Below are 26,944 nucleotides of genomic sequence, written 5' to 3'. Positions count from 1 at the left end.
TTATGTACTGAATTGGAGTGACGCACCTCTTTAAACAATTGTTTTTTTATCCACCCCACAGTCAAACCAGACCCTCCAGAGCGTGTGACAGCGACCCCGATTCATTTCAACCCCCGGAGGCTGGAGGTAACCTGGCACAGCCCTGCCACCTGGCCCGACATTGACAACTTCCCTCTGAAGTACTTCCTCCGATACCGGCCACTCATCCGTGACCAGTGGCAGCATGTGAGTAGATCCATGTGTGAGATCCACACACATATATATAAAAGAATCTCATCCAGCAGAGCAGAGCAAAACAGAATCCTATACCTTAATTATCACTGGCTCATCCAGAAAGACTCTTGTCATGACATGAGCCAACATAAAAGATATAAATGGTTTATTCAGATATATCCGTGGCTGAAGAAGAAGACGAAGTGCTGGAAAACACCTGTTTGACCGAGTCATTATTCGATATTTGAAAACATCTGGTTGTTATTTCTTTTTTTGGACTCTTCCTCTACAGGAAGTGTCTTTTTTTAGAAGTTGGATAGGAAACTTAGGTTATTGTGCATTTCCAGTGCAACTGCAGATATGTTGTTGAACGAAACAGGCACATGTAAAGGGTGAGAGAAAAAAAATCATGACCCAGAAGGACGCCTCAGGTCCGACCTCTGGCTGTTGGAGTTTGATCCGTGGTCAGACAGACATAATCGCTCACTTGCTTATGTTACTGAATCTGACCATTTCTTGTGGGTTCAGTTCCCCGAGGGCTCGGTGTTTTCAGAGCACGTCTGTCCGCCGTAGGATTCCTGGGGATGAAAGCGGAGCGCTGTCTACTGGGGTCTAATGTTGCAACGCTATTATCATACACGTCAATGGCTTGCAGAGGTGTTGTTCCAAGAACTTGGGTTACAGATCTGTACATGGAAACGCACACATGCACATGTACGTGATTTAAACCAAATTCCATTAAGGTCTCTGTCATTCCTTCACTCCCTGTATTCTTTCCTCACTTTATCCTTCTTGTCCTGTTTTCAATTGCTCATTTTCTGCATGGTTTGTATGTGGTCATATTTATATATAGTTCTTTAACAGTAAGACATTTTCCAGGTGTTTATAAATGTATTTATTTTCACTGCTTTTTGCCAAATAGAAGAACTCAATGTCTTTTTGTTTGTGGATATAAAATACTCACAACAAAAGCCACTGAATGACACTATTCACATCATTTTAGCCAATGATTTCCTTTCACCTAAAAGTAGCCATTTAGCACCACATTACTTTGTTTTTACCAGTTCTAACAAGCTACACCTGAGTCGAGTGAACCCACAGGACTTCTCTGATTGTAGTTACTATTATTCAACTTGAAGATGAACTGTTTGCCATTGATTGGGGAATCGATTCAAGCCAGGTGATTTATGAAGTAAACGCAACTCTGCTTCCCTTTTGTTTGCCACTGAATTGGTTTTTGTTCAAGCAAAATTTTAAAATTTAATATTTCATTTTAGTCTCCGGGAACTGGTAATGGGCTTTTTTTGATTTTGTGACAAGTTTGAAAAATGAAGTGATTAAATGATCGATAGATTTCGAGTTCTTCTGTGACAAATGTGCACATGCACTCGGCACAGTGGAGCCACTTCCATTTAACTTTAAATATTACACCGTACAGTGCTTCAGTCGTGCAGTAACACACGTAAAAACACACTGTTACATATGTTCTCTGTCTTTCACACTCACACACACACACACACACACTGTGGAACGTGCCTCCGATCTTTAGTGGTACGAGCCGTTGATTAAACCTGACACTCACACTCTGAGTTTTCTTTCTCCCCGCTCACCACTAATCAATCAATATGTGAACTAATGCGTTACATGAAGGGTGGGAAACCTTAAGTCAATATTTGGAATTGGGTAAGAACACATCATTTGTGAATTACATAAATACAGTCGATGACAGCTGAAAACTGCAGGGTTTTCCGTTTGTGCAGAACCGTTTGATGAATATGTCTGAGGTTAGGTTTTTTTTAGATGGGGAGATGTCTGAACCCATCACCTCTGAACATTTGTACGGTTGCACTTATGCTCTTTTCATGAGAGTGTCGGGAAACAGCAGTTTGGCAGACGGTCCTCGCAGAACATGTGCACTGCGGTTAATCGCTACCTAATTGATGTATGATTATGGAAATCACTCATAGAAATATGTCACAACCAGCACGTGCGGATATGAATCCAACTGCCGCTTTACAGACGTTGTGAATCACCCAAAACGGTGATCATTTTAAATCATGATTCTTTATTTTCCTATATTTATAGCTCCACAAAGCTACAAATGCTAGCTGGTGTAGCCAGCTAACTAGCTGGAGTGTGTGTTGGGAGTGTATAGTTAACTCAAGCTAGCAGTGTTAACTTTATCAGTCCAGTTACTCTGTGGTTAATGTTAGCATTATATGTGTATGTTGGGAGTGTGTCATTAACTCAAGCTAACAGCGTTAACTTTATCTGTCCGGTTACCCTGTGGTTAATGTCAGCATCATATGTGTATGTTGGGAGTGTGTCGTTAACTCACGCTAAGAGCGTTAACTTTATCAGTCTCTCGGTGGTTAATGTTAGCGTATGTTGGGAGTGTGTCGTTAACTCACGCTAACAGCGTTAACTTTATCAGTCCAGTTACTCGGTGGTTAATGTCAGCGTACGTTGGGAGTGTGTAGGTAACACAAGCTAACAGCGTTAACTTTATCAGTCCAGTTACTCGGTGGTTAATGTTAGCATTATATGTGTATGTTGGGAGTGTGTAGTTAACTTAAGCTAGCAGTGTTAACTTGATCAGTCCGGTAAGTTCGCAAGTATCTCAATATTTAACAAAGGAGTCTGGTGTGTCACAAACCCTGCCACTGATTTTAATGATTCAGTAACACTGAAAACAACTGTTTTTTAAGACACTCGTCACTCGTTTGTGAGCTGGGGCAATAGGAAAGGGGCTATATATTATATACAACATTTCCTGCAACAACTCCCTACTTTGCAAAGCTGCCTGAATAAAGGGGGATCAAAAGTCTAAAACAGAGTCAGACAGTCTACAATAAAACGCTGTGTCATTATTGGCAGAGCATTTCACAGAGGGACAGGTTGCCTCTGGCCATCGGTGACATATGAAACCTGTGCGTCTGTCATGACGTGGTCATCTGCTTGAAAAAAAGGTTCACTAAACCTCAACCCCCCCCCCAAAAAAGAAAAAAAACATTAGTATTTAATGATCTGGTGATGAAACTCCATAATCAAGTATTTCTCCAGCGATCCTGCCTAATGCAGTTTTAATGACGCTGTCAAACGAAAAGATACAGTGTGTATTGGCCCTGTATATACTTAATTAAACACGGATATAGTAAATACAGTGTGTAGCCTCAGAGGTTGATTGCTAATTAAAGTTGTTGCTGTTGCTCAGGAGTTTACCTTGAGAGTGAGTGGTACGACACGAGGAGTGCGTGAGAATGGCATTCATACATATATGAGAACAATTTAATTTAAGTTAGGATGATTGAAACGTGGGATCAAGGGACAACTAATGGGAAATAGACATTTAAATATGTTAAATAAAGTATTGCATGCAGTGATTCCAACACAACAGAGAAAGTGGTGGGTGAGAGAAGTTATAGCGAGAGGGGAAAAAGACAAACGTGGCGTGTGGATGGGGAAGCGTGATAGAATGTATGGAAAAATGTCAGCCTCAAATAGATAAATGGATGAAAGCGTGCAGAGACGAGAGATGAAAAGGTGGGGAGCAGTAGAGGCTAAGTTGAAAGTGAAGTTTTATATAAGCTATCAGTTACAAGGTGTTCTAAGTTAGAGGAAGATAGATGAGTGGTTCAGAGAACAAAGTATGGAAAGAGAGAGAAGAACAAGAAGAAGGAAAAAAACAACCTCTGGAATATGTTAAACCATAAAAGAGTGGATTAAGTACAGAAAATTGAGCAAGAGAGACCTTTGATTTAACTCAAATGAAACCAATGAGTCTCTGATGGACTTCATCTGTAAGTGGACGGAAACTCATGTTGATTTGTGCCTAAATGAAATAAACACAAAGATAAGCTATAATGAGCATCATGTAGAGCAGCAACGACAAGACGGGACACATGAAATAGTGAAGATATGTGGTGCAGGCTGGACACTAAATACTCTGGGATGTTCAGCGCTGAATTTGATTTGTTAAATCTGAGTTTTATGTGCATTGTCTCTACAAAGACCATCTGGTCATTACTGTGTGCACAAAAAGCTTCTTTTACTGTGAGCACACAGACTACATGACTCGCGGTGGTGAGCTGACTGTCATATCTCCTAGTAAATCAGACAATCGTATCTAAAGGGACAGACTTTAAAACCCCAACTGCCCACTGATTTGAGCTGTTTTCTTTGTGTGTTTGTGTGTGTGTCTGTGCGTGTGTGTGTGGATCAGTTATTGTGTCTTGTTATGAGAGATGACGCCACAGGCCGTCCACTGAGCAGCGACTGTCCCTGCCGTGTGTGGCTGTACTCGCTCACTGTCCTCATTATCAGGCACATGCAAAAAGAGCAGTAGAATTAGTCTTATTATTGTTATTATTATAATAATTAGTGCTGTTATTGATCTTTCTCCATGTGATCCATCTCTAGAAGGTCTATATCTATATCCACCTGGAAACAAAACAAGTTTGTCAACCGCTCACTCTCCCACCACCACAGTCCATCTAGAAAATCACAGATTTTACTTAGCAGACAGGAGTAAGTTCAACTAATGAATAATAATAAGCTTTATTTGTATAGCACCTTTCATACACGGATGGCAGCTCAAAGTTCTTCACAATAAAAAGGAAAATCAAATGTAAAAGAAAGTGATGCAAATGCAGCAATAAAATACAACACAGGGTGGAAGGAAAAGGGAAAGGGTAAAGTCAAAAAGTAATATAAAAATAAAACATAACCCTAGTTGAAGGCTAGAGTAAAATGATAGGCTTTAAGTCTTTTTCTTTCGACTATTGTGGGGAACCTCCAATAAACCAGCAGCAGACTATCGCAGTGTTCTTCTGTAAGTTCAGATATGTTGTGACTTCAGTGTTTATTAACCTCCTTCCAGGTTTACATAAGTGACACAAACTGACCTAACATAGCAGCTCTTGTTTCCCTGGGAGCTAAAATGTTGATTTTCTCTATAAACTTTTGTGCAGGAGTTTAAAAACTTTTAATTTCCATCTAGAAAAGTCTGTGTAAAGAGCCTTGGGTGTGTTATTATAACCTGTATCTTTTTGAAGTATGCAAACACGTCACAGTCTTGCACAGGGTGCAGACCTTTTTTTTATTAAGATGGTGCACACTACTATTATACTACTGTGCTAATGATACATTTACACCTTGCTGCTTGTTGCTGTAAAATTATGTTTATTTCCTCATGGATTTTTGTCTGATGTCGTGTCCTTAAGGCAGGTGTAGTTTAGTAGAAACACCAAGTACAGGTTCAGCTTCTAAATATGCATCATTACATCCTGACAGTGTTCATGAAATCCCATTGTTTGATTTCTTATGTTCCAGTGCTCCAGAAAAGAATACACTCCTGTAGTTGAGTTGGATGCCTATTGATTTGTAACTGAGAGTCAACCATCAAAAATACCCATCGTTGAAAATAAGCCTCGTCTGAATGCTTTGTAAATGTTCTTTTTCTCTCCCATGGCCTTGTGTTTCATTGTTTCCATTCCAAACTCCCCTCTGACTTTACTGAGACGTGAACCCAAACGCACAAAGCAATTAAAGCACTGGTCCAGTGACTGTGATAAGAACAATTTCACATTGCTCAATATCCTTTTTCATGCTTTCATGAAAACCGCATCTGCTTTGCTCTAATTGCTCTTTGGTGGACGAGGCCGGTGACGTCCAGTCCTGCTGAAAATACATGTTTGCATACAAATATTCTCTCTCACACACACACACACACAGCTGAACATACAATCTTTCACATGGTATGCATGTAAATGATGTGCATTATTGTTTTTCTAATTACAAAGATCAATTAGTAGATTAGTATTATGCTAATTATGTAAAATCACTTTGTCAAGTGGTAAAATACAGTCATACAGTTAAAATCATTTTAATATTTCTTTGTGACAGAAGAACAAACTTGTGGGAGGTTTCACTATCGTCGACCATTTTTCAACCTCAAAAGCGTCCGCTGTCCACCCACCCAGGTGCTCTCTGATTAGACAGCGTCGCGAGACAGTGGGCGTGGACGAACATGGGTTTTGACTGACAGCTCATCTCTCTGGTTAATTCCGCAGCACCCATTTGGGCGGGGATCGCTTGTCGAAAAACGTCCTAAATTCCAGTCATAGTTTCACCCGTTTTGGAACCTGACCGGACTTCAAAGGCCCAAAATTGCTTGAGAGAATTGTTTTCTGTGCATGTGGTACATGAAGTGGATTGGAAGGGTAAACCCCGATCTGACAGTAGCTGTGTTAGCAATGACAATGGTGCGACATAATACCAGTGTCCCACCACTAAATTCAACAAAGAACACGAAGACTACCACACAGTTAACACAGCTGCACGGCATTGTGTGTTCAAGAAAAATCTGATAAATTTAAATATGGTGCATACATTCTCTGTCATTGGGTTAGGGTTGGGTACCCAGAACAGAAGGGTCCTATTTTAAGAGTTGGTACTGGTTAGTGCTTCATTTTCCCCATTAAAAAGAGCCTCAGTGCATTTGAGTCATTTGAGTTTCTTGCTCCTTCTTGACGTGACTCAACCACGCAAAAACTCTAGAGCAGATTTGTCATCCAACTGAAAGATTGAGGGTTTAAATCCCTGGCTCCTTTTGTCCATGTGCCAATAAGTCCCTGGGCAAGACACTTAACCCCAAGTTGTGTTGAGTAAATGAATATGAATGAGTGACAGGCAAAGCCTTTAGTGGTCTTCTAGACTAGAAATACAAACCATTTCCCATTGCATCCAGTGACTTTGGGATGCCTCCACTTGAAGTCGTGTTCCTGAAAAGCAGCTTGAAATTGCTTTTGCCTCGTGACGTATGGTGCATCGTCTCACTGAAATCCTGGTCATAAAGGGAGACACATGGTCAGCAGCGAAAGGTATTAAGGGGCTTCAGAGTGGGCTGAGAAAACATTCCCCACACCATTACCCCCAGCAGCAGCAGCAGTAGCCTGGACTGTTAACACAAGACAGGTTGTGTGCATGAATTCATGCTGCTGATGCCAAACCGTGACCCTACCATCTGTAGCCTTCAGCAGCGATTGAGATTCATGACTTTTTTCAATCTTCATTGGTTGGGTCTTGGCGAGACATCCTGGATCCTTACGTGGTCTTCTCCAACGTCTCAGTTCATCCACCCTCAGGTTTGGAAGTCATGTTTTCGTATTTTCTGGAACAGTTTTGAGAAAAACTCCCTCCAGCCCATCTGGCACAAACAGTCATGCCACCATTGATGTCACTGAAATCTCTCCATTCTGAAGTGTGATGAGAACATTAACTGAAGTACCTGACCTGCATTTGCATGATTTTATGCATTGGCTACGAGGGTCTTTCTATACCGTGGTTTACCTACATATGTACACGTATACGACAGATAAGTGCAAACAGAACAGGATGAAATTTGAATTGTTCATTACATGAGAGACAGGAATACTCAGAGAAACAGACAGGCCTGATAAATGAAATAGTCTAGAGAATAGAGGAGCACTTAAAATTCCTCTTACTCTAATCTGTATCCGCATGAGCAACAAAGCCTTATAGCCTTTCACTCATTTATTTATCCTGCACCCCCCCCCCCTTTTGTCCTTCTGTCTGACATAACATGCATCCTCCTTTCCCATCCATCCTCCCGCTACCTCACTTTCTTTGTCACTTTTTCCTCCCTCTTTCCTCCTCCTTTTTTTATTTTAAATTTTAAATCCCCCCCCCCCTTCATTCAACTCTCCCCAAATGGCTGTTGTGATGGAGACATTTTCCTCCTGCGACGATTTAATGTGGTTTAACACCACAGACTGCAGTGTTACTGAGACCTCGCTGGATCGGTTATACTGTACGTCACGGCAGTCTCTGTCTTCCGTCTCCAATATTCCCTCCGTCAGGGTGACATTGTGTAACAGTTGCTCTGAGGCAATTGTTTCTCAGTCCTGGTGCTGGGGACCCACTGCTTTGCTTGTTTTGGACGTTTCCCTGCTCCAACACACCTGATTCAAACAGTCAGTTCATCAGCAAACTCTGGTGACGAAGCATTCATTTGAATCAGGTGTGTGGGAGCAGGGTAACATAAAAAAAACAGGATTGAGGAACATTCTTGTGTCGTTCTTTTTGCTGCTAAACTAAGGTTTGCTTTACACGGCAACGCTCCAGGGTGAGACCAACAAAATATTTTATCAGATGTGCCTTTCGTTTAGACGGCGACATCGTTTTTGGGGCTTAAAAATGCAAAAAAAATGAACCCACCCTCCAGAGTGGAAATCTTAAAAAGGCTCCGCTGTCTCGTTCCCGCCTAAAGGGTTGAAAACGCAAAAGTGTTGTCTAAGCTGCTCACGCTGGCTATCCTCCCGTACGCCAGATGACGTCAGATCCATGTGCAGTACAGACAAACGACAACAAACATGTCGCATTTGATCCATCAGTCCGACATTCAAGTTGCCTTAGCTACTCTGATACCTGTCCAGGAGTAATTTCAGCAATTACGCTGAGTTAATGTTTTGGTTTCCGACTGTGGGCTACTCAGCGCTACTAGAGAGAAGTAGAAGGACGTTTCAGCGCATGTGCGTGCTCCTGGTATTGTTGTATGACAGTGCTTCACAGTGCCACCTAGCATGCATACTACATCAAATTTCACACACTTTTGCATCACTGTGTGCATGCAGATTTCCACCCAAAGACGCTCGTCTAAACGCAAAATAAAAAGTGGGAACGCAACGCTACTTTTGTGGTTTGTGTTCAGATCGTTGTCGTGTAAAGCCAGCCTAACTGTTGGACAGGGGTTTACATATAAAGACATTGAGTTAGCGTCACCTTTATTTAACCAGGGAAAATCCCATTGAGATTTAGAACCTCTCCTGGCCAAGTTAGGCAACAGCAAATACAAAACATTCACTAGTTAGAGATTTACACAGTTAAAACATGAACAAAATACATATAAAAAGAAATTCCAGATTCAATTTGCAAGCACATGATGAAAAATAAGTGCAAGAACTCAGTTTGTTTCTATTCTTTTCTGCAGCATAGTCCGTGCAAAAGGTGCAGAACAGAAGTCCTTTTCCCCAGTGCAGTACGGGCACATGGAACAGAAAGAGTAAAGATCAGCACTTCTCTGTGACATTAAGGTACACATGTAGGTAGGCAGTAGTCTGACTTTGTACCTTTATATATGAAAGGATACCAATGACTGATCCTTTGGGACCCAGTAGTATAAATTGCTGTGTTATACTCGCAGAGCACTGCTGACAAATGGAGTTAGAGCTATTGAAATAACCGGATGTTCAATGGATTGTTATTTAACAGCAGTTAAAAAGTTGAGTATGTCATTAGTCAGCCATCAGAGATTTGAACCGTTTTTCTGTCCTGAACCCTATCTCCACTCCACTTGTCCATCCATCCTCAGTATTGTCGGTCACCTCTGTCTGTGCTGATCTACTCACCCACGTCATGATGCTCCTTGTACGTCCCTCTCAACCTGTGAACACTTACATGAATCAACAGTGAGCCGAGAGCTTCACATGCATGTGATGTGATAGTGAAGAGATTCATCCTTTGTTCGTGTGCTGAACGAGGGATTTTCACCTCTCGTTTTTTTATCCTCTCTCTCACTCACCGCTCCTATCTCACTGTCGCCTCACTTTTTCCCCTCTCTCAGCAAACCACGGGGGCCGAGTGCTCACCCACTCGTCCCTCCATCTTCGCTTCCATCCATGCATTAAGTCAGCGATCTAACCATCCGTGCCGCAAGTCATCCATTTGTATCTATAGGTGCGCATGATAAATGTTTAGACCTTGTTTGGGGGGGAAAACATCCCATCTAAAGGACACTGCCACTGACAGGCCATTCGTCAGAGAGCCCCTTCGTCTTTTTTTGTCACGCACTCACATAAGTCAAACTCAGTGCTGTCACGTATGAAAGTCATCATTGTCTGATGTCGAATTTACATTAGAGACAAAAACTGTAAATCTGTTTAAAAAAAACGCCTACAAAACAGTTTCCCCCTCTGCTGCTCAGTGTTTTTCTTCATAGCCTATTAGTCATCACCACAAGTATGAGAAGGACAGAGAAGCCAGTCGATGGAAAGCGTTGCCAACGTGGAGGTGGTTGTTCTCTTTGTTTAACACTATTACATAAAGAGGTGTCATGCAGATCACCTCCTCAGACAAAGAGCTCTCTTATCTTGTGTGCTTCCCATATTGCACTCGGGTATATTTCAGTGTTCCTCGTGTTTTGTGGTGCTTTGAAAGAGAGAGAGCTTTACCGTGTGAGGGTGAATGAAGACGAATGGGGGCCGCTGCCCTCTCCTCTGCCTCCATCGATTTCTACGTCGCCATGTCAATCCTCAGGCTTTCCAACACACACACACACTCACGCACACTACACTGACCTCGTCTTGTGAGCGAGCATCTCATGGCCATTAAAGCTCTGACACATGAAACTCACCAAAGCTTGTCAAGATTTTGACAAAAGAAGACAATGTTTCATCTTCCAAAAAGTCATTTTAGGACAGAGTTGTGAATGAATTGATGATGCTGAGGTTGCACTGAAACTAGAGAAAAGTCACTAACACTTCACAGTATGGCAACACAATGATAATTGTATGGTTATAATGCAAGTTCCAGCCTGGTAATAACAACAGTGATACTGTTATACCATGTGTTTTACAAGATAATAGCTTAGTAATATAATATATTACTAAGCTATTATTCTTTATAAAGAATCTTGTTTCTAATATTAATTAAACGATTCATCGAGTAATCGATTATGGTCCATAAAATGTACAAAAATATCGATCACTCTTTGTCAAACCTGGAAACGACGATGTTCTCAAATGTCTTGTTTTGTCCACAAATGAAAATGATTCAGTTTAATTCAGTTCTTTGTTTTATGGAGCAAAGAAACCAGAAAGTATTCACATTTAAGGAGCTGAAACAATGAAAAAAAAAAGCTCAAACCGATTATAAAAATAGTTTACGATGACAGACAAGTAATTGTTTCAGCTCTATGTCACTCATCAGGGTCCTGTAGTATCTCTCATTACCATTGGGTGGCGGTATCAAGACTGGACACAGGGAATATAACGCATTCCTACCAAATAAAAAGAAGAGAACGATGCTACAGCTCCCTCGTACACGTCTGGTTTGAGTGGCTCACAACTGAACTTATTAACTATCAACATATTCCTTCATGATTAGTGCACAAATCAGACTGTATTGTCACATTCTTACTATATTGTTTATAAAATCTAATCTAAAGAGTTAACAAAAATCATTTTTCCATGAAGTATTTGTGCAATATTTATAGAAAGCATCAACGGTCAGTGTTGCGATTTGGCAACAGCGTTGTCTTTAGAACTGTTTCACAACTCATCATCGTCATCCTGTGGTTGTCAGCTTCACTCTTTATCACAACGTTGGACACAGTAGCACAAAAAGGTACATGTGCTGAGTTGAGTAAGGGACCCATTTAAAACGTTTTTTTCAACAAATGTTTCTCGTAAAGTGAACGACCCCAGAGAAGAAGAAGAAGTTAGCCAGTGTGAGATTTCTCGGCATGAGTGCAAATCTGTTTTCATTGGATTTCGTCTCGTGAAAATCAGTAGTTGGCAGACGTCCCAGATCTTGAGACGTATGAGGCTCATCAGTTGATTTAATTCAACATAAATGCTCTATGATGGCTAATGGGTGGCCAAGTTGATTGATTTTAAATCCGGATATTAATAAATAAAGTAGTGATGGTGCAACAGTTCAGCCAATATCTATTCTGCTTATCCTTCCTCACAGCACCAACACACACAAAGACAGATGACCATTCACACCTGGTCCATATACTGTAAGCTACCATCAGACGTCCAGACATTGACTCTCCAGAGATTCATGTAGCATTACCCTCGCACACATGGATTCCATTCTCCTTTCTCCCCCCGTCTTCCATCACATTTATTAATAAACAACCTTCTCTGTGACTGTTATTATTGTATCTTATTGTTTTTATAGGGTATTCCTAGGTTTTTAATATCACTTCTTATGATCTCATCTATTTATTGGTCGTGATCCCCGGGTTTTATATTTCAGAAATTAAGAATGTTTTTATTAATTTTTAAATACATTATTGCACTGAGGAATTGTTCCTGTACTTGTGCAATGAATTAAGTTGTTGGATTCTGTGGGATTATGTGTTTTTCAGTTGAAAGTCATCTGTAGTGTAAAAATATATTGGAATATTCTACTCAAGTGAAAGTACCACTACTTTGACAACACTTCGTACTTAAGTACAAGTAAAAGTATGCTTGTTTAAAATGAACTCGCAGAAAAAGTTACTTAATTACTTTTTTAACAAGGTTGGAGTTCTTTCTTGTGTCGAGCAAAAAGGACAAGGAGACACAAACCTCACATGAATTAGTGTTTTGTCGGTCAGGAGTGATTCGTTCAAAAGTACGAATCATTTGAGTGAACGAACTGACTGGGATCACTTCATGACCTGATTCGTTCCTTTCTTGGTTCAAGTTGAGCTCAGCAGCGATCGTGGCGGCCGGTAGTGGAACTGCCGCGTTCTGTGAATCACTCATGAAGTCGTTCAAAGGTCACAAATGCTTTAACTTTCTCACTCACTCGGGGAACTTAATTAACACCAAAAAAACACTCAGGAACAGATGTGATTTAAAATGTAATGAAGTACAGTACTTCCAAAAAACATGCTTAAGTAAAAGTAAAATTACACATATTAAAAATTACTTTAAAAAGTAGACAAAAAAAGCTACTCAATTACAGTAACGCGAGTAAATGTAATTGATTACTTTCCACCACTGGTAGTGACAGTAACTGTTGTCCAGGACAAATTTCCCTTTGGGACAATAAAGTTTATCTTGAATTTGTATACTTTTATTCAGATCACTGAGCACAGATGTAAACACTGCGTCTGAACAGAACAGATTTAAACTCTCGCTCCAATGGGAAAGCATGACATGTGCCGAGTGAACACATTAACATATCACTTGGCAGTAATGGATAATGATGGATTCATACGTCCATTATCACTTCTTGCACCTCACATTACAAAGCCTCGACTCTATGACAGTAGAAGTGTTTTCAGAGTTGTTGCAGGAGGACGTTTCATATCCACTGACACCTGTTCACTTTTGGCATGTGTGACATGCCAGCATCACAACGTCATGCGAAGACGGCACATCTGCTGTGCTGTTAGAGCGACCACGCGAGATCCTAGTGTAGGATTTTCTATTGGCTGTGGGGGAGATTTAACTCCCATGTTTTTTCCCCCCTTCCGTAATTGGTGCTATGGCTTTCGGGGGCTTCAAAGAGAGAAATACTGTCCGAGAAATTACCGCTGGACATTTTCCGCGCGCATGTTATGTGCCTGCATGTGTGTGTGTGTATGTGAGAGAGAGTGCGGCGGAAAAATGGGAGCTGTCAGTCAACCTAATGAGACCAACCTTCTCAGTGCACACACACACACGCACACACACACACGCACACACACACACACACACACAGTGAGTGCCATTGGGCCAGTAGAAGTGCCATATAATTGGGTTTCCTTTCCAGGACAACAGACATGCCCACTGGATTAGATCTGACCACCGACGCCACTTCTCTCCACGTCTCCGTCTTTCTACTTTTCCTCTGGCTTTCTCTTCTTTCTTTTCTTTTTTTTTGCAGTTTTGTATTACTGTTTTTCTCCTCTTCCCTTTCTTTGTCTGTTACTCTCTTCCCTTTCTCTCTGTCCAGAGCTGAACCACATCACATATTATGACCATAGACAAAATATGTCTTAACAAGTGTCATCTCCACTAATGTAAAGGCTTCATGTTATCCTACTGGACTCATGGTGTCTTCATGTGTGTTTTTAAGGCAGTATTTCATTTCATTTCATTTTCTTTTTTTATCCCATTTGCAAATATATCAGGACTTAGGAGGAGAGGAGTCGAGTAAAGGGTCATTTCTATTTCACACACTTCCTTATGCAATCCCTGAGGAATGTTCACATCTTCTCGCTCTGCCCCTCTCTTTGTCTGGATTTGTGTAGAAGCTCTTCAAGAGCGTGTGTGTGTGTGTGTGCGCGTGCAGGCATTGTAGCATTAAGCTGTTTGTGTGTGAATGTAAGAGTTCTTCACTGTAAAAGCGACTGAACTTTGGTTTATTTTCGAGAAAACCCAGGTGCGTCGCATCTCCAGGTGGATTCCTGCAGCAGAAACACGGCCACCCTCTGTCTGTGTTCACTGTCACAAACAATTACGCTCCTCGCGATGAAAAGGCACGATGTGTTTATGCATAAAAAAATGAGGAGATTTTAATCCGGAGATCATTACTTTTCAAAAACAAACCATTTTGTGGTGCAAAAATCGTTATCATTATCATTATTATCAGATTATATCTTCAGTTTACTGAATAGAGAATATTTACTCTGAGTCACTGGAACATGATTATGGGTATAAGGTAAATATTCAGCTGTGTGTGTGTGTGTGTGTGATAGTTTTTTGTTTTCTTTACCACTCTAAACAGCTAAAGTTTACATGACATCAGCGTCTCTGTGACACACACACACACACACACAGAGCAACAAGTCAGCATACATCACTTCAGCACTTCTGCGATTGCACACAAGCTCGGTCTTGCAGTGTGAATCTGGCTGTTTTTTTTTTCTTCTTTCTTTTTTTTGGCACAGATAGCAACAGCAACCTCTCCAAAAAATATCTCTTCCTTCCATCTGCACCCCCTCCCTCCCCTCGCTGCCTCCCTCTCTCCAGCTCCCTCTACTATGTGATATTAAGTGCTGCTCCCTGTTTAACCACTTGGCATCACAGCAACACATCCATCTCTTTGGAAATGTTTATCTCTGAGCTGTTTACTCTGCATTCGAGTACACTACACACAGTTGTGCAGCTTTTCAACTTCGGACACTGCATTGACTTTCCAAATAAAGCGTGATCCTAAACTTTAACTATCACTTCTTAGCCCTGAACTTAACCAGTTTCCTCAGAAAATGAGGTTCTGCCTCATTAGGAACAGGTTTTGGGCTCCGCCGAGGATTAATGCTCCTGACACGGTCGGTGTTTATGCCAGAAAATGTCCTTAAAGATGTAACAAGTACATACATATTCACACACAGAGTGCATAGTAAACCCACATGTGCACACACGCCTGTGCACCTTTCAGGCATAATTCTGACAGGGCTCTAAACATAAACAAAAAAAACAAAAAAACGTAAAGACACATGCGCTGATTTGCAGGAACGTAGACGCTAGAATTCAAACGCTGGAGTCGGGAAGGAATGCTGTTCGAAGCCCGGTTGGATACGCTGCCTGGTCGACACATAAACAGCCAGGGATTGAACCTTACACGCTGTACACATGTCTGCTAACACACACACACACACAGACACACACACACTGTATACAATATGCTTAAGTAAGTCCACACAGATGTACATGTAACACACGCACATTACATTCCACTAATGAAATTATGCCTATAAACGAAAGTGCCTGAGAGAGAGAGAGAGAGAGAGAGAGATTCTGAACTTTGCCTTCAAACAGAAGGAGATCGAGGCGGTGAGAGATGAGGGTGACGGAAATCAAGGTTGAAAACTAGAGCTGAAACAATGAATCCTTTTTTAATCGATTACTAAATTAATCGTCAACTATTTTGATCATCAATTTGAAGCTTGTTTCATGATTTAAAACAAGATTTCTGATTGTTTTAGCTTCTTAAATGTGAATATTTCCTATGTTTCTTTGCTCCACATAACAAAGAAATCAATAAAACTGAATCATTTTGATTTGTGGAAAAAACAAAGACATTCGAGAACATCGCCATTTTTCCAGGTTTGACAAACACTGATCAACATTTTATTTTTAACATTTTATGACATTTTATGAACCAAACGATTCATCGAGAAAAAAATCGACAGATTAATCGATGACGAAAATAATCGTTAGTTGCAGCTCTAACTGTGAACAAGAGGTCAACTTTTCCAAAGAGATGGATACTACGGGGAGGATAGAGGGAGCACTGATGTAGTACGACGGGGGATCAACTGCAGATTTGCACATCCTGAAGAAATAAGAAGGCAACACAACATCAGTCAGACTTGAGTGGGCCATGACTCGTCGTGTTTTGGGTAAACAAATGATACGGTGTTGTGTTGTGAGGCGTTTTTAATGAAACTGCAGCCGGGAGAGATCATGTTGAAGCATCGTCATGTTTTATTACTTGAAATTTGGGGTCCAATTTATTGTGGTTTAGGCCATAATTTATCTCAACAAACGTGTTTTGAGAGACTGATAAGACTTCGCTGTTGACATCCATCAGCCTATTCATCCATTCATCCATTTTTTCCATCCACTGAATCATCATAACAAGATAAATTGTTTGCGTTTCACTAAATCATTCATTTTCGCTTTAGAAGTAGCCTCCTTTTCCCTATTTTTCCTTTGGTCCATCAGACACAGGCCAAAGGGACACACACACACACACACACACACACACACGCTCTAACCATAAATTACAGGGCAGCAGTAAATCATTCTCTCATGCGTTCCCCAGCGACTCAAAACATTTTAGTTCATTCTCTGCTACGCTTTTTTTTTTGCAAATTAAAGTCTGCACAAAAAGGATCTCAAACGTTGCCATGTGTTATATTGTGTTACAAAATTACGTGGCCATCGATGCCAAAGCTTTTTTCTGGTGTAATCGTCAATTATTGCCGCTGGTGCTTTTTTGTTTTGCATGCGTGTCTGAGCGGCTTTGGTGCGTCTGCTAAACCAAGGTTTAATCGATTCAAACGGTGTAACATGTAAAACACGGCGAGAATTAGAGGCAACATACTTGACTTATGTATATGCACGCGGGCTAAGATGTGTTGTAAATAATGAGATTACATGAGGAAATGCACACTCCGTGGTGTGGCCTGAATCTACACCACCATAAAGCATTAAAGGCTGGAGCTTGGAATTCCTTTACTGAGCACATACAGACATTTATGGGGCATCTAGAGCCAAAGTTGACTTCGGAACTCATAACTGCCTTATTTTAGTTTCAGAATCCTGTGTATGATTTTATTTTCTTTATTTTTCCTGACCAGTTGCTCTTTTCTCTTGGTTGTTTAGGTGGAGCTTTCCGACAGCACCTCCCACACCATCACCGACGCTTATGCTGGCAAAGAATACATCATCCAGGTAACGTTTACATCCCTGCTAACTAAAGGAGACAAGTGGAAACGGTACTGGTAAATGATATTAAGAGCGGAGGAGAGTCAAACACTGACAAATACTAAAATGATTTAGATGTAGCTACCATCTGCTTCCCGTCGCCATCCATCGTTACAGAGGGACTGCAGCCTAATGGTTCTGTAATAACTACTGTATGTCCAGCAATTTAAAAGACATTACATGTGTTAAATAGATATAAATCAAAAGATAAGTGAGGGGAAACAAAGTCGCTCTTGTAGACAAGTTTTCACTGATCACGTTTGCTTCTTGTTATTGAATATTTTCTCCTGTTCTACACGTGCAGGTGGCTGCTAAGGACACAGATATTGGGACGTGGAGTGACTGGAGCGTCGCTGTTCATGCCACACCCTGGATTGAAGATCCCCTGCCCATCACTTCCACAACCGACGTGGTCACTCCCACCGGTAGGTTACAGCCTCCTCTAACGCCTCCAGTCTCCTTGACTTCACAAACGCAGTCTGTGACATGACATCTTTAAAATGACTTCACATTCAGTGCAGGTTCACTGTCAAAGTCAAATGCAAGAGTTATGGTGAACGGATGTCAGTTACAGCCGCAGTATGTAATAGGCCTGAACAGGTAATCCTTGAAATCACATTTTAAAAATGACACAATTAGCAAATCTGCCGTGTCTGCAGATTGTTGTGGTTGAAGAGGGAGCTAGGCCAGAAGGTAAAGCTCTGGATTAATCGGTCGATCTACGTTCCAACCCTCACCTTTGGTCATGAGCTTTGGGTAATGACTGTTATGATGAGTAATGAGTTAGGGTGAGGAGCTCTGCCATCTAGGAGGAGCTCATACTATAACTGCTGCTCCTCTATGTCGAGAGGAGCCAACTGAGGTGGTTCAGGCATCTGGTTTGGATGCTTTCTGGACTCCTGGGAAGGTGTTTTGGTGATTTCCTTCCAGCAGAAAACATCAGGGCTGATCCAGGACACGCTGGAGGGATTATATATATCTGGCCTGTGAACACCTAAGGATCCTCCTGGAGTAGCTGGCGGAAGTGGCTGAGAAAGAGGGCGGTCTGGGCTTCCTTGCTGCTACCCCCGCGACCTGGACTCAGATTCGCTGAAGGCAATGATGACAATTAGCATATTAGAAGTTCTATGATTTAGGATAAACCTCCTAAGATCCTGAAGTAGTGATTGTTTTGATGGTATGTCATCAAGTTTTCAAACCTTTGACTGAACAGAAGGGCGACGGGTTGGCGTAACCAAGAAGCACTCATGGAAAAGATGGAGGGGAGATGGTGCTAGATGACTTTGCCATACGCCATGTAGTGATGCCATAAGTTATGCATAGGAGCTTTAAAAAGTTACTTACTTAGTTACTTAAAAGGCTTGAAAATCATCAAAAATCTGCCTTCCTTATGGTGGGTTTGCTACAGCAACATCACATCAAGCTGAACTCATATAATGTTTGATCAGCTGAAATCAGCTCAACAAGACTCATAAAAACAATCTCCAAAAGAAAAATCAAAGACCAAATTCCAAATATAAAGATATAAAGGCATTTATCATTGATGACAAATGAGCTGGTATCATGTTAATCTGGTTGAAGACGAAATACAGCTGAGGATAATGGACTTTCTTCCAGATATTTGATAAGAAACCCGACATTTTATTGAGTTAAGTTATTTCTTTTGGCACCAGAGGGGAAGTTAAACCAATAATAATCCTCTGAAGATCATGAATGTCATTATTGTAATTGTCCAGATGGTGATGAGTCTGAATTAAGCTATAATTTATTAAGATCGTGACGTAATTGTCACCATTAACTACCAAGTATATCGTGAGAAATAAGAACGGAGTGGCTTAGGGCTCACTGAGTGTGACTACATGTAAAAATATATGAGTATTTATTGAATGTTGTTTAGTTTTAATCAGCCTTGAAGCCCGTGAGCTGTCCAAATTAAAAAATGCAGTATTTTGTTTTCTTAAAAAAAAACAAAACAAAAAAAAAACATTGTTCTTTTTGCCCACGGCTGTCACACAGTAAATTTCCTGAACCAGTTAGGTATGAAATTAACTTCTGCTAATACCTTTTTTTTTATTCATTAAATTGAGTACACACTATAAGCGTTTGATAGCCTTGAACTTTTTATTGCAGCTTAAGTTGTAAGATCCGGCCGCCTGCAGACAAATCAGCACACATCAGTCTGAAAGCCTGCGCTCATCACCTCAGGGGAAATTGGTGCCATATTATATTTTACTTTTATTTTACTCACGTATTCTCTTACAATTTCACTTGGACTGACAAAAAGCGGAGTGTTTTCCATTATATGCCAGAGAAATGGACATTTTTGGGTGTAGATTGTTATGTTTTGTGTTTGTCTACACACAAAGAGAACAACTGTCTCTGGGATTTATCTCGTTCGCATCAACTTCCCTCCTCCTCCTCCTCCTCGTGCAGCACAGATCAAAGATGACTCGCTTGTCAAATCCTAATCTCTCACCACGCTGATGATCCCTTAACAAAAATATGTACATTCCAAGTGTGAGAGCGCAGAATTGTACACGTCCTCCGTGTGGCCACCGCTGAAGAAGCAAAGCAAGGAACATCAGGACTTTTATTTTGAAAGAATGAAGTGGACACGTGGTTGTTTTACACACTGCGGTCTTCTTATCTGCAGATGGATATCAGGCTGGTGAACACTACGACACATTATGCATAACAGAATTTACAAGGGGCACGTTATTTGAAAAACATTGTGTGTTTTGTGTCTTATTTAGTTAAATCTGTGCAAACGTCAGAGTGCTTTTTATTGGGGCCATGTGGAGCAGACTATTTCTTGATACAGTGATCTCCTGGAGTCTCCACTGGGGTGAGACATGGCAACCTTTGCACCAGGAAGTCACTTCAAAAAACAGGCACTGACGTCCGCCGACATGTTGGGAATCACAACTTTCCTCCTCGGCTCCTTAGTGAAATTTCCATATAATGTTTGAGTGAATGCAGCCATGGATAATTCACAGAGAGGGAGAGCGGGTGTGTGGTGTGTTCTGCCTCCTGCATGTTCAAACCGGGCACCGACCATCACCTGAATGTTCTCAACTAATCTATGTCATCCAGACAATCTACGGACAGCAAGAAGAACTGGGGTCCTGCATGTTCTCATTTGGGGATTAGGCAAATTAGACACTCCATGACTCGGTGTGAGAGTGAGTTTGTCTCTATGTCCAGGATGGACTCCACCTTTCACCCTATGTCTGCTGGGATTGACACCAGTGCTCCCTTTATAAAGAATTAATGACTGAATTAACAAGATGGAGTTGGATTTATTTCTGTCAGATTAATTGGTGGAAGTTCAGCTGCATTTTTAGACATTAATTATGATCCGAATGTTTGTTTGTTTTTTGCAATAATCTGTATTTTTTTTTGTTTTTTTCCCATCATATAATTCAGTTTTTTTTTGTATCTAAACCCTTGAATTCAATATATTCCTAATTTCATTAGTGTATATGAATATTATATTGTCTTATAAGATGTCTCCTGTCACTGTCGGCACCAACACAGTCTGAAACCTTCTTTTAACGCTCTCGTCCTCTCTTCCTGGCCGTCCACTGACAACTTTCACAGTGCAACAGTGACTCCCGTAGGCCGTGTGTGGCACTGCACGCCGATCATCATCACAGCAAACGCTGAATGAGCCCTCACATGTCTAGAAAAACACATGCTAAACAGTCTGCCTTGTACACACACACACACACAGCCTCTGATGACGTGAACACACACACACACAAACAAACACTTGTTCAGTACACGCTATATTATCCTTGTTCTCAGGGTAAGAACAGGAGGCTATTGGGATTCTCCTCATGCCTTGTCTCAATCCTACTGCCGCTTCTCCTCTGTTCTCTCTCTCTTTCACCCTTGTTTTGCCTCTAGGTCTCTCTCCTTCTCTCCTTCTCTCCTTCTCTCTCTTGCGCTTTCTACTATTTTCTTAAGAAGCCACACTGGGTTGTTTTCTCTGGTCTTCTTCCTCTTTATTTACAGATGTTACTCTGAATCACTGATTGCATCTGTGTAGTGAGCAGCAGCAGCTTCTTGGTTACGGCAGTTCTGTTTGTTTGTTTGTTTGTTTGTTTTCCTCCCTCAGTTGAGAGCTGCTGTTGTTGCTGTTGGAAAAGTTACAGGAAATGCTTCTTTTTTTAGAAGTTAAAATGCAGTGGGAAAAACACTTTAGTAAAAATGTGACCGTTTGGAAACCTCTTCAGTTTGCACCTGCTGTTTTGGAAACGGTAAATAAAACAGACTCAAATCAGCAGGGACGCAAGGAGATTTGCCTGACGATGACTGGACAGATAATAAATTCATTCAGCACCTGCTTTTTAAAATTCACACTAAAAAGGAATCGATTCCACTTCCTTTGCCTAACTAGTTATCACACAGTTACTCTCCTTTTCCCCTTTTACCCCATGTATGGAGTAACTACAGTATAGTCTCACTTCAGCGTCTGTTCACATGGACGCGGGTCGGTCAGACAAAAAAAACAAAACAAGACAGAAATCCCATCGTCGGCCGTTGCCTAGCAACCACATTCCAGGAAGTAAAGAGCAGATCATTCAGAGCTTTAAAAAGTTGTTTCGCAGAAACAGCAGCCGTCCCTGTGCTAGAGAAGCTGCTGGACACTGTCCATCTCTGAACCAGCAACAATAGACAATATCACGTCTCATGTCCCAATATCCACATTAGTGAACAGATACAGTAAAAAAATGTTCCAGTATTGAGATTTGGCCCACACCAACCAGATGTAACCACGATCCTTTTGGACAATATGCCATAATAAATCATCTGTTTTCCTATAAATTGGAACATCATTTTAAAAATTAACATCAGTGATTGAGACCATGAACTGCTCAGCAAAGTGTTTGCTGATGTCATGAATCGACTTTTAATTCAAACTGTCCTTTCTGCAACCTGTAAGATCGCCCCCTGTTGGCTGTTTTATTGTATCTTTACTTTTACATTACATGGTCACAACATGTTACCTTTACTGTCCCGATTCACATCAAAACAATGCATCAATCCTATCCAAACAGACTGTATTTGCACTGTATTCTCTTTATTTATTTTTAAAAATCAACAAAAAAATTTTTTTTTTTATCCCTTTAAGGCTCTGGATGTAGCTTCCAAAGCAAAGTAAAAACAACTTAACCTTATGTCATAAATTCAACATAACAAGACAAAGACGGTCGTACAGTGAAATAATCTACTGAAACTTTGTTTCCAAGAATCTGCAGATCCCAGATCTATCCTTTTTCTTACGGAGAGAAGTTGATGGAGATTTAAATGTCCGAAAGTCTGCTGCCAACTAGTGGTGGGAGGATATTTCCATATCGCGCTTCAAAGAATCAATACAGCATCACACGATGAAGGATGAAGATATTTTCTTACACACATAAGCCGAATAAGAGATGAGGCACATGTTGAACGAGCATGAATCATCTCAGCTGAATCATCAATAAAAAAAAAAAAAAAGAAATGAAATTATAATCTAGTCACTCGGTGAAAAATGTGTGCACATAAATCTCCCACAAAACATTAATCCTTAAAAAATGTACATGTAGCCGTTTGTCCACGCCCCCACGACGAGCCAGGGACGTACATCCCAGAACTGTCTCTGCTCGCTACCGTCACATCATTTCTGCATCATTTTTATTTTTCCATCATGTTTTTCTACAGGCACACACACACACACACACACACACACACACACACACACCTGGCCTCTCCCTAACGTTGCAGCTCATTAACTGGAAAACAGAGGGAAATCATCATATTCTCTCTTCAGGCTCAAACAAAAAGAGAGAGAAAGGAATGAGTTAATATCAGTTGCGTTGCCTGCAGCTGTCGCCAAAGCCCTTTTATTATAAAACTGTTTTAACTGTGATATTTTTATTTGAAATGCAACACAAAACCAAACTCAAGCATTAGCATAAAAATAGCATATTACTGTTTGTACTGAGAGAATCCTCGTAACTTTATTCTGTCTCTTTTAATTCATTCGTGTCCTTGGATTTTGAGTTTCATAATGATTTAGAATCTTTTACGTGGTATAAAATTCAAATTATGGGTGTATAAGTGCATCTATTTCTTTAATGTAGGCATTAGAATGTCTCCCATGTGTAATTTATGAACTTCCACTGTGAGTGTTCCTCTACCTCAGGCTTTTTCTGTCTTTTTTTAAACGTCCTTCTCCCTGCAGCTTCAGTATCGGTGAGATTTTTGTGTGTGTGTCCAGCTTTACTTCATAACTGACTTGACAAGTCCCATTATCGATTGTGCTTGCCGATTAGAATTGATTCTGTTCTGTGCCGTACCTTCATTTCTGCTCGGCTCTTCCTAGAAAGTTGAGAACTTTTCACAATTCTCCTTCATGTCATTTGCACTTTTTTGCCAGTACAGATTTGAAATGGGTCTTAAATTGTATTAATTATGGTCTTAAAAAAGTCTTAAAAAGTCGAAAATTTGACTTGTTGAAACATGCAGAGACCCTGTAAAAAAGACAAGTTAAAACCAGAATTATAGGAGCTAATTTATGTTTATTTATTATGTATTGTGTTTTCCCATTTGTTTCCCCAGAGACTAAAACGTCTCCCATCCCATCGTCCAACGCACCACAGAAGGCTGGACCTCCAGTGGGCAGAGCTGCCAGGCTCCTCACCTTCTTCTACCCTTTGCTGTTAGGAATGCTGCTGCTGGTCATGTGGTGAGAAGATACACAAACACATTCTTGAGCAGCTTTCTCTATATCTCTCAAAGTTCCCGGGAAATGTATTCAAATCAGGCTGATGACGCACGAGGGAGTGTGTCACACAGTTAGTTCTGCTTTTATGGCAGTCTTATGACTCAAAGTCCAGCTGAACCACCTTCCCAGCAGATAAGGCTAAAAGAAAGCCCTGACCTTGTCCTCCGTCCACTTCTCATGCATCCTTTTCTTTCAGTATTATTTTAATTTAATTTCCTGGTCCCTTATACTCTAACCTTAACCATAACAACTAAATGCCAAACGCTAACGCCTAAACTAACCTGCAACAAAACCCAATTGTAATCCTAAAAACAATTCTTTGTGAGGTCAAAAAGTGAAGCCAGTTGCTGTTTTTCATGGTTTTTTTCTGCCAAACCTCTGAAGAAACTAAAAGAAAACTAGCCCATTTTGTTTACTTTAAAGGTTTTTTATGTTGTAAATCAAGCTAACATTATAGGGGACCGTATCTATGTTCCCCGGCTCCTATGTTCCCCACTTTGTATGTGACCGGTCGTAAACAAACTGGGAAACTCCCTCTCTCACTCTCTCTCTCTAACCCTAACCCTAACCCTAACCCTACCCTAACCCTAACCCTAACTCTTACCCTAACCCTAACCCTACCCTACCCCAACCCTTACCCTAACCCTAACTCTTTATCCTGGAGCTCCACACCCAGGCTTCCACAAAGTGGGGAACATAGGACCTATTTTGGGAAAACATCGGACCCTTTTTTTTAAAAAAGGTCCTATGCTCCCCGATCAGGGAACATAGGACCCGGGGAACATAGGTACGACCCCCATCCATTATAGTGTTAGCATCTGTCAGAGATGTGAATGCTGAACCACCAAACCGCTGAAAAGTTAAACGTCATCGACGGCCGCTCTGTCAACAGTGAAGGTGCACAAACAGGAAAGGAAATGGAATTTGTACCCAATTCAGTCAAAGACGATGAACTACTGTTAGCTTACTGACTTTAAAGGCTGCATTCATGTTTTTATTTAAAGTTCTAGCTCAGCTACGCCTTCAAATTAAACTACTGCCCTTTTCCCAGTATACAAACACTGTGTCACTGCAACTTTAGCTTCTTTTCACCTTGTTTTATTAGCTTTCACACATTTCCAGTGTAGTTGCGGCTAGTTGTAAGCATGGCGGTGGCCATTTTGAGGTTTTTTACCATACATGTACTTCAGAATATTACGATTTTAAAGAAGTCTAATCTTCCATTTCCTCACTTACGTGTCAAAAATTCAACGTTTGACATTAAACTGTAAAACAAGATGACCTAACGGTGATTTTACCTCTTATTCTGCAGATTTAAACGTCTTTAAACGTACCGGAGGAAGAATGAGAAGAAGTAGGAAGAAGGAGGAAGAGGAAGAAGAGGAGGCGGCTGGTCTTTTTTCTATTTTGCACATGTTTCAAGGATTCAGTGCATCGATCATTTCTGTCCATCACACAGTTACTCACTGAGATTTACGTAGACACACACACAGAAAAAAAAAACCAGACAATTATAAAGTGACTCAGCATCTTTATTTTATTTTAATTTTTTTGGATTAAATGGTGACAAAGAAGATCCTCAGAGGAACTTCTGACCACAGCATCATCATCATCATCAACAGCAGCAGGAGCAGCAGCAACAACAATACCAATAGTCTTATATCACCCCCTGGTGGCTATGACGAGCCACAGCAGACTTGCGTCGTACTGGAAGACAAGTGAGCAAGAAAATCAACTCCTGAGCCGAGGGGGGAAAACTTTTTTTGTTGCTCAATAGATGCGTCTTAATTCAAACTGTCCTCTTACGTTTGTAGCACACAAACACACACACACACACATACAGTGTGTGTGTTTGTGTCACTACAACAGCAGCCCCCCCCCCCCATACAGCTAAATCACCATGCCAAAGACTCAACATCAGCCCAAGACAAAACAGTTCCCAAACGATTCATTGAGCTTCCTGAAGCCTGTGCCTGCCTTTCGAAAATTGTGTATGTGTGAGTACGTGTGTGTGTGTGTGCGTGTGCATGCACAACACCATTATCGGTACTGACTTAAATAGTTTAAAGGAATCAACTCGGGATGGAATATGAGGAACAACACCCCCCCCCCCCCAGCAGCTCCTGTTTGACCATTCACACGACGAAAAACACAAACGCCCTCTCAATCAGACTCTGAATCTGTTTCGCCTCCAGTGACTGAGCGGGAATTTTCCCCGAACACAAGGACTAACACTTTTGAAAGTTTTGGTAACAATATAGTCTGGCGTAGACGGTTAGCTTTACATTGTGCTTTCAGCAACTGGACAAGAAGGACCTGGATTGTAAAAGAAAAAGAAGAAAGAAAAAGAATGAAGTGGATTTTTGAGACTGAACATTCTTCGGCCACCTTGTATTTTTTTTTTTTTTTTTTGAAAAACATCGATATGAGCTTTGTTGTTTTTTTCCATTCTGCTCTGTGCTGTAAAATACTAGAACACACACACACAAGTTTGCTTTCCCCCAAATTCTGATGCCTTTACAAAATAAAATAATCTCTTTTGCAGTTTACATTTCAGTAGCCAATATCACCAGTTAATATTATGTTATTCAAAAGGAATATAAATGTGTTTAATTGTATTTTTTTTATTTTTATGGACAAATAATAAATACACATATAGGACTTTAGTTTTTTTTCCTTTTCTTTTTTCCAGACATTCATAACGGCTTAATTCTCCTTGATCCTATTTTGTAAACTATGATAT

General features: G+C 40.7%; 1 protein-coding gene across 1 annotated transcript in view; it reads left to right on the top strand.

The window, feature by feature from the left end:
* The window catches only part of cntfr (ciliary neurotrophic factor receptor), a 243,069-nt gene extending 217,418 nt beyond the window's left edge, over positions 1-25,651 (top strand). The window contains exons 7-11 of the mRNA XM_083903061.1: positions 62-225; positions 17,328-17,396; positions 17,734-17,854; positions 24,036-24,162; positions 25,514-25,651. Of these exons, the coding sequence (XP_083759187.1) occupies positions 62-225; positions 17,328-17,396; positions 17,734-17,854; positions 24,036-24,162; position 25,514 (482 nt within the window). The 3' untranslated portion in view covers positions 25,515-25,651. The remainder of the gene's footprint in view (positions 1-61; positions 226-17,327; positions 17,397-17,733; positions 17,855-24,035; positions 24,163-25,513) is intronic.
* The last annotated feature ends 1,293 nt before the right edge of the window (positions 25,652-26,944 follow it).

This window comes from Microchirus variegatus (genome assembly GCF_963457635.1).
Source record: "Microchirus variegatus genome assembly, chromosome: 16".
NCBI classification, from domain to species: Eukaryota; Metazoa; Chordata; class Actinopteri; order Pleuronectiformes; family Soleidae; genus Microchirus; species Microchirus variegatus.
This window is presented reverse-complemented; position numbering and strand designations above follow the sequence as displayed.